Raw genomic sequence first — 13,905 nt, 5'->3', positions numbered from 1 at the left:
ATGAGAGACAACTGTTTGAGCCGTAGTTTATTTCCCTGTCCTGTGTACACAGCCCAAGTTCAAAGATCAGAAAAAAATACATGGAGACAATAAAGCTTCCTACAGCTCATCAAATATGGGGGACGCACCGGCACTAGACACTGTAGCGGTATATAAAGGGTGGGACTAACGAAATACAAGTATGGCCACTTAGATAATGATGGGAGACAGGCAAAGTGTGCACGGAGTAGCAGATTAACCCACCAAGATAAAACAAGATGTTAACTAACATAATCCATAGACAGATAACAATCAAGTATAAGTTACATTTTACTATTGCTAAAAAAGATGGCAAAGGCCTTCAAATTAAAACTTCCATTCCTATTCCTTTTTCTAAGTCTATAGGGGAAAATCATAGCACTTGAAATTCTGAGTGCTGACTATAATGAAGCTGGAGTGTTAGGAGGTCCAAAGTTCAATAGAGGGACAGCAGGATGTCGATACATCAAACCTTCGGCGAGAACTTGGTTCAGATACTTTACTAGCATCCCAATGCTCAGGAAACCTCAATAAACTACAGACCGACATATACAATGTTGGAATTGGTCTCTGTGCTGTCAGCTAGTAACTGCTATCACTCAGAAGATAAAAATAGTTAACACAAAAAAAATGTATTGGGGGGAGGGGTAGCTGAAATGGAGATGAACATCATAGTATTGTTTACAAAGATTGACCTGTTGTTGTGCATAAAATGCTCTTTGATCGGTCATGTCATTGTTTATGTCTTTTTGGAATTATTTGGAGTTTTCGATGATTATCTTTTTTTACCGCTCTTTGTGACTTGTGATAGTAATTTCCCATTGGTTAACCTGTTGTGGTCAGCTCGCTCTGCAAATCTTCTTCCGATCATGTAACCCACCTGTTCTTCATTGTCTTGTCAACTCCTGTCTGTCTATTTATAAAATTTGTCATTGTCTGCTCCTTGCCGGATCGTCTGTTTATTTCCTGGTGTCTCTCGCATGCACGTTTGTCTCCTTGTGCCGTGTACTTCCTGGTGTTTCTATTTTCTCTTTGTCAGTTTGTTCAATTTTGCACTTTAGCTGATACTTTTTTTTCCTTGGATTTTGTCTGCAAGAGTTTCGGTGGTGAGCAAGTTTATAGTCTCATCTCATTTTCTGAACCGCTTTATCCTCACAAGGGTCGCAGCTTGTGCTGGAGCCTATCCCTTGCGTATAAGCCGCCCCCCTGATTCCTGATTTTCACCTTCATATTCCTGTTTTAATAGGGAGTATAAATCTGTTACTTTGAAGGGAAAATCTTTAAAATCATCACAATTGGTATTTCTGAGATACTGTATGAATCAAAAGGACACTATTACGGCAAATTGCATAAGGGAGTTAATATGCCTTTCTTTATGAATGCAAAATATTCAATTATTGAATTTGAATCTTTTTTTGTCTTGAATTTCATTCATAGACGTCAAAATAAATTTTGTTTTGTGTTTTATCGTTCAGAGAGAGTTAGAGAGAGAGAGGAGGACAGGAGAGAGACTTGACAGATGAGGTCATAACATTATCTTTAAATTGAACTTAAAATAACTTAGATTACAATACACACTTCAAAATAAGTTTAATCTTACGTGCCCCCCGTGGTGTAGAGGTTCACTAGCCTGACGAACGGTACAGGCAGGCGTGGGCTCAATTCCTGAAGTAGCGGTATGATTGGGAGTGCAGATGGCCGTTGGTCTCTTTGTGCCCTGCCAGCCTAGATGGTAGTCTGTCTTTTGCCCGAAGACAGCTGGGTTAGGCTCCACCAACCTATTTGAGGATGGACGGTATGGAAGATGAAGAATGAAGAAATAATCTTACTTTACGCTAAATTTAAACCTTCTTGTGCAATAACCAAGGCAGAGAGGTTAATGCATTCCACCACGGCTTTCGAGGCGGAACTTTCTGCTTCTCCATGCCTCAGAAACGAGTGTTCGTTTCGTCCAGTTAGTTTTGTAAAATTATCGAACCAGCCACGATTCGCTTTGAAGGGTTTTGCTGGTGTCTTTTTCAGATCCTTGTTTTGCTTTCAAGTCCATGTAGATTCCACTGGGTTTTTCACAACTTATCGACCTGGTCACGCTATCTCCCGGAAACTGTTTATCTTTTATGTATTATAAGAAGGCTCTCCATCTCATCATGAATGTCACTGTGCAATTTGGAAATTATGGTTAGTTCTTCATGCCTAATATTGATTCTCATCATACGCATTGTCTTCTCACTTCCCCTCACTGCACTGGCTTGCTTAGGACCCATTGATTTTCCCTCAATTTTGCACTGATTAACGCAAAAGAGGTACAAAAAATGCAACTTATACGCCCAGTGCTCGCGATGGATATGCGGCAAGAAAGGCAGTGCGCTGTCATCATCGTATACTCATATCTCAAATTTGTCTTGTATCTCAAAGTAAATATTTGTTCGGAATTTTCCTGCCATCTCAGATTTCTCGTGTGTTGGGGCACTCATATGCCTAGGTATTGCTGTACAAGGAAAATACTATAATGAACTGGTTAGGAAATTCTTACATTGGCTTCTGGTGAGTCAATGGATACACAATAAAATGCCACTGCTTGTCTACAAAAGCGTAAAATAGCTTTGGAACAATACACTTGCTCAATTTGTTTGGCTCTTGAAGAAGCCTGAATTTTAAATCCCCTGTTAATTTCGGACTTTTCAAGGTTCCGTGCGTGTTCATTTCCGGATAAGAACTCCATTCAAAGCCACTTGTCCGAAGCCAAAGAAGTTTTTGACCGGACAGTGGAGTCATGAACAGTGCAACTACAATCTTAGGCGTAGCAGAGGTGTCATTGAATGACAAACATTCTCTTCCTTGTATGTAAGCATTATTATACAAGTTGAAAACAAAACCAAGAGTACTCTTTCCCTGAATTGTCGGCAGTCCATTATCTTGTGCATAACGTGTGGGGGATTTTGATTTTCCAGGTGTGCGTTGTTCTGATAAGATAAAGGAGAGACGTTGGTGCCTCCTGCATCCCTCTTTGGGGTACTCTGTGAACAGGGACCTATTGTGTGCCTTTGTCTGCATCTGTTTTAGGCATGCCCACGACAAACAGACTCAGCACTTTTTTACTGGACATATTTCGATATTTTCATTTTATGAACCGCTTATCTTCACAAGGGTTGCCATTGTCCTGGAGCCTATCCCAGCGGAATTCGGGCAGGAGGCAGGGCATACCCGGAAATGGTGGCCAGCCAACCGCATGCCACTTGGAGCCGTGAAATAGTGGCCAGGCAACCGCATGGCACGTGGAGCCGGACCTGGCATCAAACCCAGGACCCCGGAACTGTGCGGCCGACCCACTAACCACTTACCCACTGGGCCGCCTATTTCACTGTTTTCTTTTTCAATATTAATAATGGGTTTATTTGTCCATTCACCTACCATACCGTGCATCCTCGACAAGGTTGCAGGGGTTTGGATCCTATCCTATCTGGGTTTGCAAAGAAGATGACGTGAAGAACTCTTGATACCAGCGGATGGCTATCAATCACCTCCGGGAACACTCGCATAGTGTTCCTACATCGTGAGGTCCTTTCTCGCTTCTTTATGGAATTGTTATGTCGAATGAAGGATTGTTTGTCCTTGCTTACGCAGTTGGATTAATCAGTAACCTTGTAATTGTTTTGATTTATGGCTTTAAAACTGTACGAGAAATTATTGTTCGGGAGGATAATCTGAGACGGAGACGAGGTCGGGATGTATTCTCACCTATAAGTCTACTCACCTAGATGCCTATTTAATTAAATGTCAATAATTGAATCAGATGTCTGCCTGCAGTGTTTTAAAATTATATTAATGTATAATTATTTATGAACCTATCAGCGACCATATAGTTTTTCAAGGGCACTAAGCAAAAGATAACCACTACAGCACCAGGAGATTGATTATAACATGGTCGGAGTCATTGACTTTGTCAATCGTCTTGACAGCATCATGTCCTTGTACAAAAGCATATTTATACAAGAAAATAAATAGTGGTCGCCATATTCCTTGTTTGTTTGTTTGTTTTGTTTTTGCACTACAAGCGCCTGAGGATTGCCCTCAGATAGCGCTAGAGCTGCCACTGGAACGTGGATTATTTCATCCGGGGGGTAGTCGGAGGTGAGGGGCAGTCAAATGTCTCCGGCTGGATGAAAAACGTAGGGTGCCACGGTCCTTGTTGGCAGCTCTGAGTGGTATTTGTTGGAATTCGCAGGCCGCAGCGAGCGGCCTCTCAGGAGACACCACGTGAAGGTTTCCAACTTTGTCTCCCCATATTCCTTGTGGGCTGAAAACCTCTTGCAGAAAGAAACTCCTACTGCTCCCCCCTATGGTGCCTCCCGAAGATTCCATCGATGATCCAATGCCTCTTGTTTCTGATGAAAAGGACTTGGACTAAAGCTCACAATAACCCGTTTTTTTTAATCAAGCAGAGAGGGACTCTTTTACAGTACTTTAAGTATTGAGGCTTTTTTATTCATAGATTTTAATTAGATATTAATAAATGAAAGCATTTTCAAATGGTTGAAACTAATATTTAATAAATACATTTCTTGATAAGTGTGCTAGTACCTTTGTATGGATGCAAAGGGGTGATTCTACTCTGCGTTTTTTTTTCTATAATCGCGGCCATCTCTGGTCTATATTATGCGCGATATTTGAGGGATTACTGTATTTGTATTTTTACCTTTATCTGTTCACCTGTCTAAATTATCTGTAATTGTGGCATGTTTATTTAATAATTACCACAACTTTTGATAAATCCATTTAATGCCACTCTGTATTAGAATGCAGCTCTAATTAAAACAATAGTGCAAAATAAGCCATACCGACTTCTGGTTCTGGTTCCGCAACCTCTGAGTAAAGATATGAATACGATCATTTAGAGATGGTTGAACAGATACAGGTGCAGATAAGATAATGTTAGTAGCCAATCATAGTTTTTGTGAGCGATGGCGTATCTCTACGCCTGCAGGAAGGCCACCAAAGTCGAAATCTGATTGGTTAAAGCAACAGTTTTATCGACGCGAGCTTTATGCACCAGAGCCTGCAGAACTGATTGTGAAGGCCTTAAGGAGGAATTCTGATCCTGGCAACAAATAAGGGCTGAAATGTGATTGGTTAAATGCTTCAATATGAATACACATCGGGAAGCAGTGCAACCAGGGAGAAAGCAATGAAAGGAAACGGACAGACTATTTGGAATTATTCATGGACAAAATATAATTAACGCCAGTCTGTGATTCAGATATTTCTTAGGCCAACAGAGAAGGCCCTGAAGGCCCCGATGACACACGACTGGTCAGATGTGAAATGGAGCTTGGATATCTCACAAATCATTTTAAATTATTTTTTAAAGAGGTCAAATGACGTGGCCAGGTGCGGCGAGTGGTTAGCGTATTGCTCTCACAGCTCTCGGGTTATGGGTTCAAATCTAGCTCATGTCCATCTGTGTGGGGTTTGCATGTACTCTCCAGGCCTGTGTGGGTTTCCTCTGGGAACTCCTGTTTCCTCCCAAATTCCAAAAACATGCATGGTAGGCTGACTGGAAACTATAAATTGCTCCTGCTGGGTATGAGTGTGAGCGTTGTCTCCTTCTGCCCTACGATTGGCTCGAGCCCAAACTCAGTTGGGATAGGCTACAGCACCCCCGCAACCACAATGAGAATAAAGCGGTTCGGAAAATGAGATAACTTCATGTGACTTGATTTTTTTCTAATTTAAAAAAAATGCCCCTTAATATGTTTATTACTTTTGTGTTTGGAAATGCTTGTAAAATACAAACGCTATGAAAAATAGTACCTCATGCCTTATAATGATTTTTATTTTTTTTTTATATACGTATGTGTTTTTTTTCCTTCTTTTTACAAAAACTTATTTTGAAAGCCTCGCATGAAGACGGATATCCGGAAATGAACCCAGGATACAAAAAAGATAGGCGACATATCTACTGCGCTAAATAGTAAGTTATCAACTCATTTTATGTGCAATGTTTAAATACACTGTCGTTACTGCTTGACAGATTTATTACATGTTAAATTTCGTAGGCATATAATGGGCAAACTTTAAAACATAACAAATGAATACAATCGCTACGAAATTTGAATCTAGCATATTAAATGTGAACAATGCATTTTTTTCCCGATTTTCTAAAATCATCGACAGCAAATTGTTCGTGTTAGTGTTGTGGTAAGAAAGGAAATATGTTATTTGCTTTTTGAGAGAGGCACATTCTCTTTGATGTTAGTATTCATTCCACCCATAAACGGATAACATACCAGTAATGTACACTACCTATTTATTATAAAAGTTTCATGATTTTAAAAGGTATAGTTGTTTGTAAGTACCGTTTATGTGACTTAACAACCTACACTTGTGTCGTAAGACAACTGAAGTATGACTTCTCAATAGATAGAGCTGGGCAATATGACAAACACTGTTGTCACGATAAAAAATACATTTCAGTCGATATCGATAATTCATCTCGATAACTCATGATTTTATTTCATATTATGACATCAACTTTAACCGTATTTTATACGTTTTTTATCATTTCAAATTGTGTACACAGTATAACATATTTTCAATGGGATTTTTTTCAAAGTATATATTTTTTCTAAAACCGATCTTGTTCTACCCATTTCAACTTTAATCCGGATCCTCTCGGTCACTGGCAGCAGAAGAAAATGTCATGGTCGACTACTAATTGTCAGGCTTTAAGCTTTTCCCACGGCCGCCTTATTTCAGTCAGCAAGCAATGTACCAAGACAGTCAAGCTGTCAAACAGCAACATCTACAGAATCATGAATTTAGTGCACACTGATTGGGCACCCCGTCTACTTTCGAGAAAATTTTAGACTTTTACTGTGTAGATATGCACTGCGTGGCATATGTACATTTATTGTATAAAATTGGTTAATAAGGGTTGAAATTGGCTGAGTTTGACATATATGTTACATAGCAACACATCCTTTTTCTTTCAAATTTTAAACTTCAAACTTCTATGAATAGGTAAATATATTATTTTCTTAATTTTTCAATTTTGAAATGAAATGTTACCTTTATAAGAAAATAATATAAAATATGATGATTTTTAAAAGTATTTTTGTCATTGTGGTGTGCAATGAAGACAAGACAACTCCTCCTTACTCGATGGAAAGTAAAGAATAAAACCTGCCGAAATTTTGACAGGCGTCAACCTCAGCCAATTTCCCATATTAAGCGATAATAAAATGCAACATGGCAGATATTTTTATTCAAATAAGCCGCCCCTGATACCCAATTTTCACCTCCATATTCATGTATTCAATAGGGAGTACAAATCTGTTACCTTGAAGGGAAAATCTTAAGAAAAATCATTACACGTGGTAATTCTGAGATACTGTATGAATCAAAAGCACATTATTAGGGTTAATATCATAAGGCAGTTAATATGCCTGTCTTTGTAAATGCAAAATATAGAATTATTCAATTTGAATAAAGTAATACGTGTCTCTTGATGAGAACCCTATGCTTTCTAATTACAGAAATTACCATTTTCCCGTCCCTGCTGGCTCGTGGCACATCCATCTTACCTAAGTCGGGGCGCGGTCATCTTACATAGGGCGCTGCCGTCTAAACCTGGCTTAACGTGGCCTGACTGGCCAGGCGCGAGTAGCCTTGATTTTGAAATAAAACAAAGTTACGCTTTGATTTATTTTTATTTTTATTTCTTGTCCGAATGTGACAATTATTGGAGTAACATGAGCCATCGAACGAATTGAGATATTTTAACATTAAAAGCAATATGGCTGCCACAACACTTCTTTTCTGGTAAGAAAATTGTAATTTCTGCAATTAGAAAGCATCAGCTTCTCATCAAGATACACATGATGGTTTTTCTTCAGATTTTCCCTTCAAAGTAACACATTTGTAATCCATATTATATCCATGAATATGGAGGTATAAAATGGGAATCAGGGGGCGTCTTATATGTCAGAAATTGTAAAATGCGACAATTTAAAGGCAAATTTAAGGGCTTATATGCGGGTAAATACTGTACAGTCGAACCTTGTGATACGACCGCTAGTCATACAACATTCTTGTCTTACGACGAAAATTTCGATCGAATAATTCACCCTAGCTACGATCAAAATTTTTGTGATGCGACCAAGCCAGGTGGCCACGGCACTCTCTCTTTTGCATCTCTTTCGTGTATAAAATATTTCTACGACCACTGGGCGGACTTTGCATTTCCCCACCCGCCCGCGTTGGTTACATTTACATACGAGGTAAACAATATTACTATGGATCGGCAGAGTTCTGCAAAGAAAAGGCGACCGTTTACAATGGACACAAAATGCGAAATAATTGAAAAATGTGAGAGTGGGGTACGTGTTACTGACCTCGCTAGGCAACCATTGTCAACCATTTCCACCATCCTTAAGCAGAAGGATGCATCAAGACATTTTCCTTGATTATCGCCGAGGAAAGTTACATCCCCCAGCAAGTTTTCAACTGGGATGAAACTGGTCTTTTTTGGAAAAAGATGCCTTGGCGGGCATTCATCGTGGCAGAGGAGAAGGTATTACCGGGATACAATCCCATGAAGGACCACTTAACGCTAGCGTTGTGTGCTAATGCGAGCGGTGACTGTAAAATTAAGCCGGTACTAGAGAACACGTGTGCCTTCAAGAGACACAACATCAAGAAGGAAAACCTACAAGTGATGTGGCGCGCTTATTCCAAAGCTTGGATTATGCGTATTGTGATGATATTTGTGTGCGTCATTATCTAAATATTCTGAAGGGGAGGCAAAAACAATCAACTCTTGATGCGTTCGTTTTGAAGACTCCGGCAAAACGTCCGTGTGGGGTCAACCCGTAGAACTAAGGTAAAAAAAAGATTAAAACAAATTTAGAATTCAGTTTTGTGTGAAGTTACATTAAAAGTTGAGTGTCTGTATATAGTTATCTAAGGTAATTTAAATTTGTTTGTTCGTTTACGAGTGCGTTGTTGCCCTGGATAAAGTCCCCTCGAACAGCCCCCACCTCCGCCTCCTTGTGTGTCATTGTCTCTCCCTTCCGCGAAATGCGTCTAATTTTACATCTATTAAACACATTATTACTATTAAACCACTTATTTCTTACTTTGTTAAAATATGGCTAATTAGAACAAATAAAACCTTTTTTTTCCCAATCCAATATTTTTTTGTTTTCAATTCATTTCAATGGGAAACGTCTGCCTGAGTTAGGATATGCTTGTCATACGATCACAGTCTCGGAACGGATTACGATCGTAAGTCGAGGTACCACTGTATATTTGAATATTAATACATTACAGCAGAGGCCTTTACTTCGCCTCAAGCAAGGTCTGCCCTGCGACACGGACCCGGCCGAAACAGGTAGTGACCCAGTACGTCGAGGTATGGTACGTCATCCCACACATATGTGAGGATGCTGCTGGCTGGCCTCATAGTAAAGCCTACCTTAATCAACAAGTTCAACCGTCCTCATCCTTTAAAACACAAAATGTACATACGTTTGCACCGTCATTGTCACCAATGATGCCAAAAAGGAGGAGTTCTCATTTCGTACCCAAGCACACCAAGATGGCAGCAACATGTTTTAAAGATTTGATGATTGCATTTACTTTGATTTGCTTTGTACTTTGTGCTTTTGCTTTGCTGTTTATTACGTCTAATCACCCTCTTGCTACTGCTACAATGTAATTTCCCGAATACGGGATGAATAAAGTTATCCAATCCAATCCAATCTTCTGCATTCCAAAGTGGTGGCAAGGCTTGTAGCTCAAGGGGAGCTCATGATTCTGCATCTATATCATGGTTACATAGCCCCAACCATGTTCAGATGCCTATTACTGAGAGTGTAGACCTAGCAGGGGCAAAATGAGCTGTGGGGCCCGCATGCGTGTAACTGAAATCTTCCTTTCTCATTCCATCCCATCTTTCAAAAGAGATTTTTTTTAATAGCGCAACAATTGTCTTTTGATTCTTCCCCGGTCCCCGTTGCTTATAAGGATTAATAGATCAGAGCTGCCAACTTCTTCAGGATTTCCGGAGTTTACCCGGACAAGTAACAAAAACTCCTGACAACATCCCTAAACTCCAAAAATCCCCAGGAGCATCTGTGCTGCCTTCCCTCTAAGCTGTGTGCCGATATCACCTGGGAGGTGGGCTGCTTGAACAAGGTAGATCGCTGGAGGTTGGCTACTGGAAAAGAAGATCTTGAAGCAAAAAAGTGTGATCACCCCTGCATTAAAGTGTTTACATATGCATAGAACTGTAACGTTTAAAATATACATATATACCAGTGGTCTCAAACCGGTCCTCAAAGGGCCGCAGTGGGTGCAGGTTTTCATTCCAACTCAACAAGCATACCTTTGACAAGTGCAATCAGTTAATTAGAGTCAGGTGCTACTTATTTTAAAGACACCTGATTGGTTAAAATGTCGGCACTGGATCGGTTGGAGCAAAAACCAGGACCCACTGCGGCCCTATGTGGAACCGGTTTGAGACCGCTGATAAATACAGTTCTATGTTTTGTATAAACGCGATAGCACGTAATTATGGTATAGATATAAAAATGATCCAACTTCGTGTTTTTTAAAATTATTGCGGCAATGTCTGTTCTACATTATCAGTGGAATTCGAGGGAAAACTGTCCATATATATTCATTTCAAATTCTGGGTGTTCTCTGCCTTCAGCTCATGATTATGTGGGATAGTCTTCAGCACCACCACAACCCTCGTGAGGATAAGATGTATGAAGGATCAATATTTTCATGGAGCAAATTCACAACAGGAAAAAGCATATATAAATTATAATCTGCATAAAAGCCTAGCCCTATTTAAAATACATTTAGATTTATATGAGACCATTACTTATTTAATTGTGTATGCATTTCGGATTTGTGCAGTATAGATGTCTGTCTGGTTTTGACATATAGACCTTAGATTTTTTTGTTGTTGTAAGCATATAGGGATCTGAAGTCAAAGATTATTTTATTCCAGTGAATCCTGTGTCAGAGATGTACAATTTAAAATTGTTTAATCATTTAAAAAAAAACTTGCTTCTTTTCAACCACATATTTAATGGCAATGTTCTCGATGTTTATGTTAATGTACATTTTTTTGTGTTTAATGTGTGTGTTTGAAAATGTGCACCCTTGTGTTATGGAGAGAGGTCTGGGCAGTGTTCCCGTGTTCATGCACAGCCTCTAGAGTAGAGTAAACACACCAGCTCTTTTCTCATCCTGACCGTCTTCAGGCACACTCTCGAACTATGCCAGAGACCACGCACCCAGACCACACACGCACACACATCCTCTGTCTATTGAATATATACACACTGACTTGGACCCCTCTGCAGACCCATTCCCATACTACCTCATGCGGAGACCACACAATTCCAATTTACGGATTTCGTATATGCGATCTACTAGCTGAGTCATAATTATGTATGTCTAGACTGTGTACTGTTGTGGAAAATTGAGAAACATAAATGTAGGATATAAAACATATATTTAATGCCCAAGACATGATGAATATGAGTGAGAGCTAATGTATCTGTGTCGGGTCATTTTTCTTTCGGTTGCGGAGTGTGTTGGTGATGCGGCCTCTGGTTCTAAACATAACGTGAAAATCTCTCTGGCATACTTCCTCATCTGACCCACTTTAAACTCTGTATTCCAACTTGTCGCACAATAAAGTCAATGAGACTCGACTATTTGTAATCATTGACTCATATGCCACCTGCCGGAATCCTTCCAGTTTGTCAAGTCATCAACTTTCCAGAGCCAAAACAATCCTGAAAAGATTTTCATTCCACTTTCTAACAAATATGGATATTTATTTGAATCTTAATGATTAACTATTGAATAACTTTTGACAACATTCAATCATATCATTAGTGGGACAAAAGTGATGAAAGTGGGACTTCAAGAGAAACGGAGAATTGAGTGACGTTTATTGTCTACCGCCTTTTTTACACACCATAACTAATACACAGTGCTATATGTTTTTTTAGTGTATGGTTTCAGTGCGAATTGTGTATGTCTTTTTCCAGGTGTTTTTCTCTCTCTCTCGGCATTCCTGCCTTAGACCACTATGTCCCGTGGACGTCCATCCCCACTTGTGACAGGTATTTCACCCAAGGAGGGTGTGGCCTGGACCAAAGTCACAATACGTGGTGAAAATCTGGGAACAGGCCCAGCTGACCTCATTGGTAATGTTTCTTGTATGATCCACCATAGACAATATTGTACGTAACTTTTTTTTAAAAATCAGATTTTCTTAAACTCGACTGTGTGCGTGTGTGTGGGTCTGGGTGGGAGGGTTTCGGTTGGTGTGTGTGTAGGTGTGTGTGGGTGGGTGTGTGTTTCTGGGTGGTTGGGTGGGTTGGTTTGTGTAAAGGTGTGTGTAGGCGTCTGTGGAGGTGTGTGTGTGTGTAGGTAGGTGTGTGTGTAGGTGTGTGTGTAGGTGTGTGTGTAGGTAGGTGTGTGTGTAGGTGTGTGTGTGTGTAGGTGTGTGTGTAGGTGTGTGTGTAGGTGTGTGTAGGTGTGTGTGTGTGTAGGTGTGTGTAGGTGTGTGTGTAGGTGTGTGTGTGTGTGTAGGTGTGTGTAGGTGTGTGTGTGTAGGTGTGTGTAGGTGTGTGTGTGTAGGTGTGTGTAGGTGTGTGTGTGTGTAGGTGCGTGTGTGTGTGTAGGTGTGTGTGTGTGTGTAGGTGTGTGTGTGTGTAGGTGTGTGTGTAGGTGTGTGTAGGTGTGTGTGTAGGTGTGTGTGTGTAGGTGTGTGTGTGTAGGTGTGTGTGTGTGTGTGTAGGTGTGTGTGTGTGTGTAGGTGTGTGTGTGTGTAGCTGTGTGTGTAGCTGTGTGTGTAGGTGTGTGTAGGTCTGTGTAGGTGTGTGTAGGCGTGTGTAGTGTGTAGTATATATACGTTTATACCCATATATGTATGTGAGGGAGTGAGGAGAGAGGCGAGGAGAGAAAGTAAGACCGAGAGAGACTTGACGGATGCGCTCGTAACGTGACATAAACTTTAAATTTAACTTAAATTTAAACCTTGTGCAATAACCAGGGCAAAGAGGTTTATGTATTCCAACTTGCTTTCGAGGCCAAACTTCCTTCTTCATACGGATTGCTCAGTCACGCGTACACTAATCATTTTTTTTCGATTATTTCGTGCATAATATCGATTGTCATTATACGCGTTTTCTTCGCACTGCCCTTCATTGCACCAGCTTGCTTGGGACCCATTGTGTTTCCCTAAATTCTGTACTGAACAACGCACCCCCCCCCCCAAAAAAAAACAGAAAAAAATGCAACAGCCTATCCAGTGCTTGTAGAGATCTTTGCGCAAGGGAGATACAGCAAGAAAGACAGTACGCCTCGTATGCTTGTATCTCTAAATTTTTCTCGAATCTTAAGGCAAATATTTGCTCGGACTATGGACTCAGGTTTCCTTTGACTAAATCTATGTGTCATTTTAAATAAGAATCTGCTCTACACTGCTGATACTTTTTCCCACTGTGTATCAACATGTCAAATTTTTCACCTTTTTTTATTTTCATTTTTTTAGCTTTGTCGATCTGTGGTCATAACTGCTTGCTAACAGCAGAGTGGATGTCAGCGAGCAAGATAGTGTGCCGGGTGGGCCCTGCAAAAGACGACAAGGGAGAGATCATTGTGACAACAAAGTCTGGAGGTCTTGGGACCTCAACAGTTTCCTTCAAATTGCTTAAGCCTGAGAGGATTGGTAAGACGACAAACTCGACATTGCAGTAGAGTTTCAAGCATGAAAAGCTGCAAAACTTGAATATGATCTGAGTCTTAATAAAAAAGATACAGATGAATAGTTTCAGGGGTAGTTGCTGCCATCTC

The 13,905-nt window shown here is 40.2% G+C and overlaps 1 protein-coding gene across 3 annotated transcripts in view; it reads left to right on the top strand.

Moving 5' to 3' along the window:
- The first annotated feature begins 5,905 nt into the window (after positions 1-5,905).
- Positions 5,906-13,905, top strand: part of exoc2 (exocyst complex component 2) — a 35,747-nt gene continuing 27,747 nt past the window's right edge. For 2 of the 3 annotated variants that reach the window (XM_077717346.1, XM_077717344.1), the window contains exons 1-3: positions 5,906-5,989; positions 12,093-12,251; positions 13,604-13,780. In XM_077717346.1, the coding sequence (XP_077573472.1) occupies positions 12,134-12,251; positions 13,604-13,780 (295 nt within the window). In that variant the 5' untranslated portion in view covers positions 5,906-5,989; positions 12,093-12,133. Of the gene's footprint in view, positions 5,990-6,197; positions 6,217-12,092; positions 12,252-13,603; positions 13,781-13,905 lie in introns of those variants that run through there. The other variant, XM_077717345.1, reaches the window with a different exon arrangement.

Source organism: Stigmatopora nigra, chromosome 5 (assembly GCF_051989575.1).
Source record: "Stigmatopora nigra isolate UIUO_SnigA chromosome 5, RoL_Snig_1.1, whole genome shotgun sequence".
NCBI lineage: Eukaryota > Metazoa > Chordata > Actinopteri > Syngnathiformes > Syngnathidae > Stigmatopora > Stigmatopora nigra.
The sequence above is the reverse complement of the archived record's forward strand: the minus strand, read 5'-3'. Positions and strand labels throughout refer to the sequence as shown.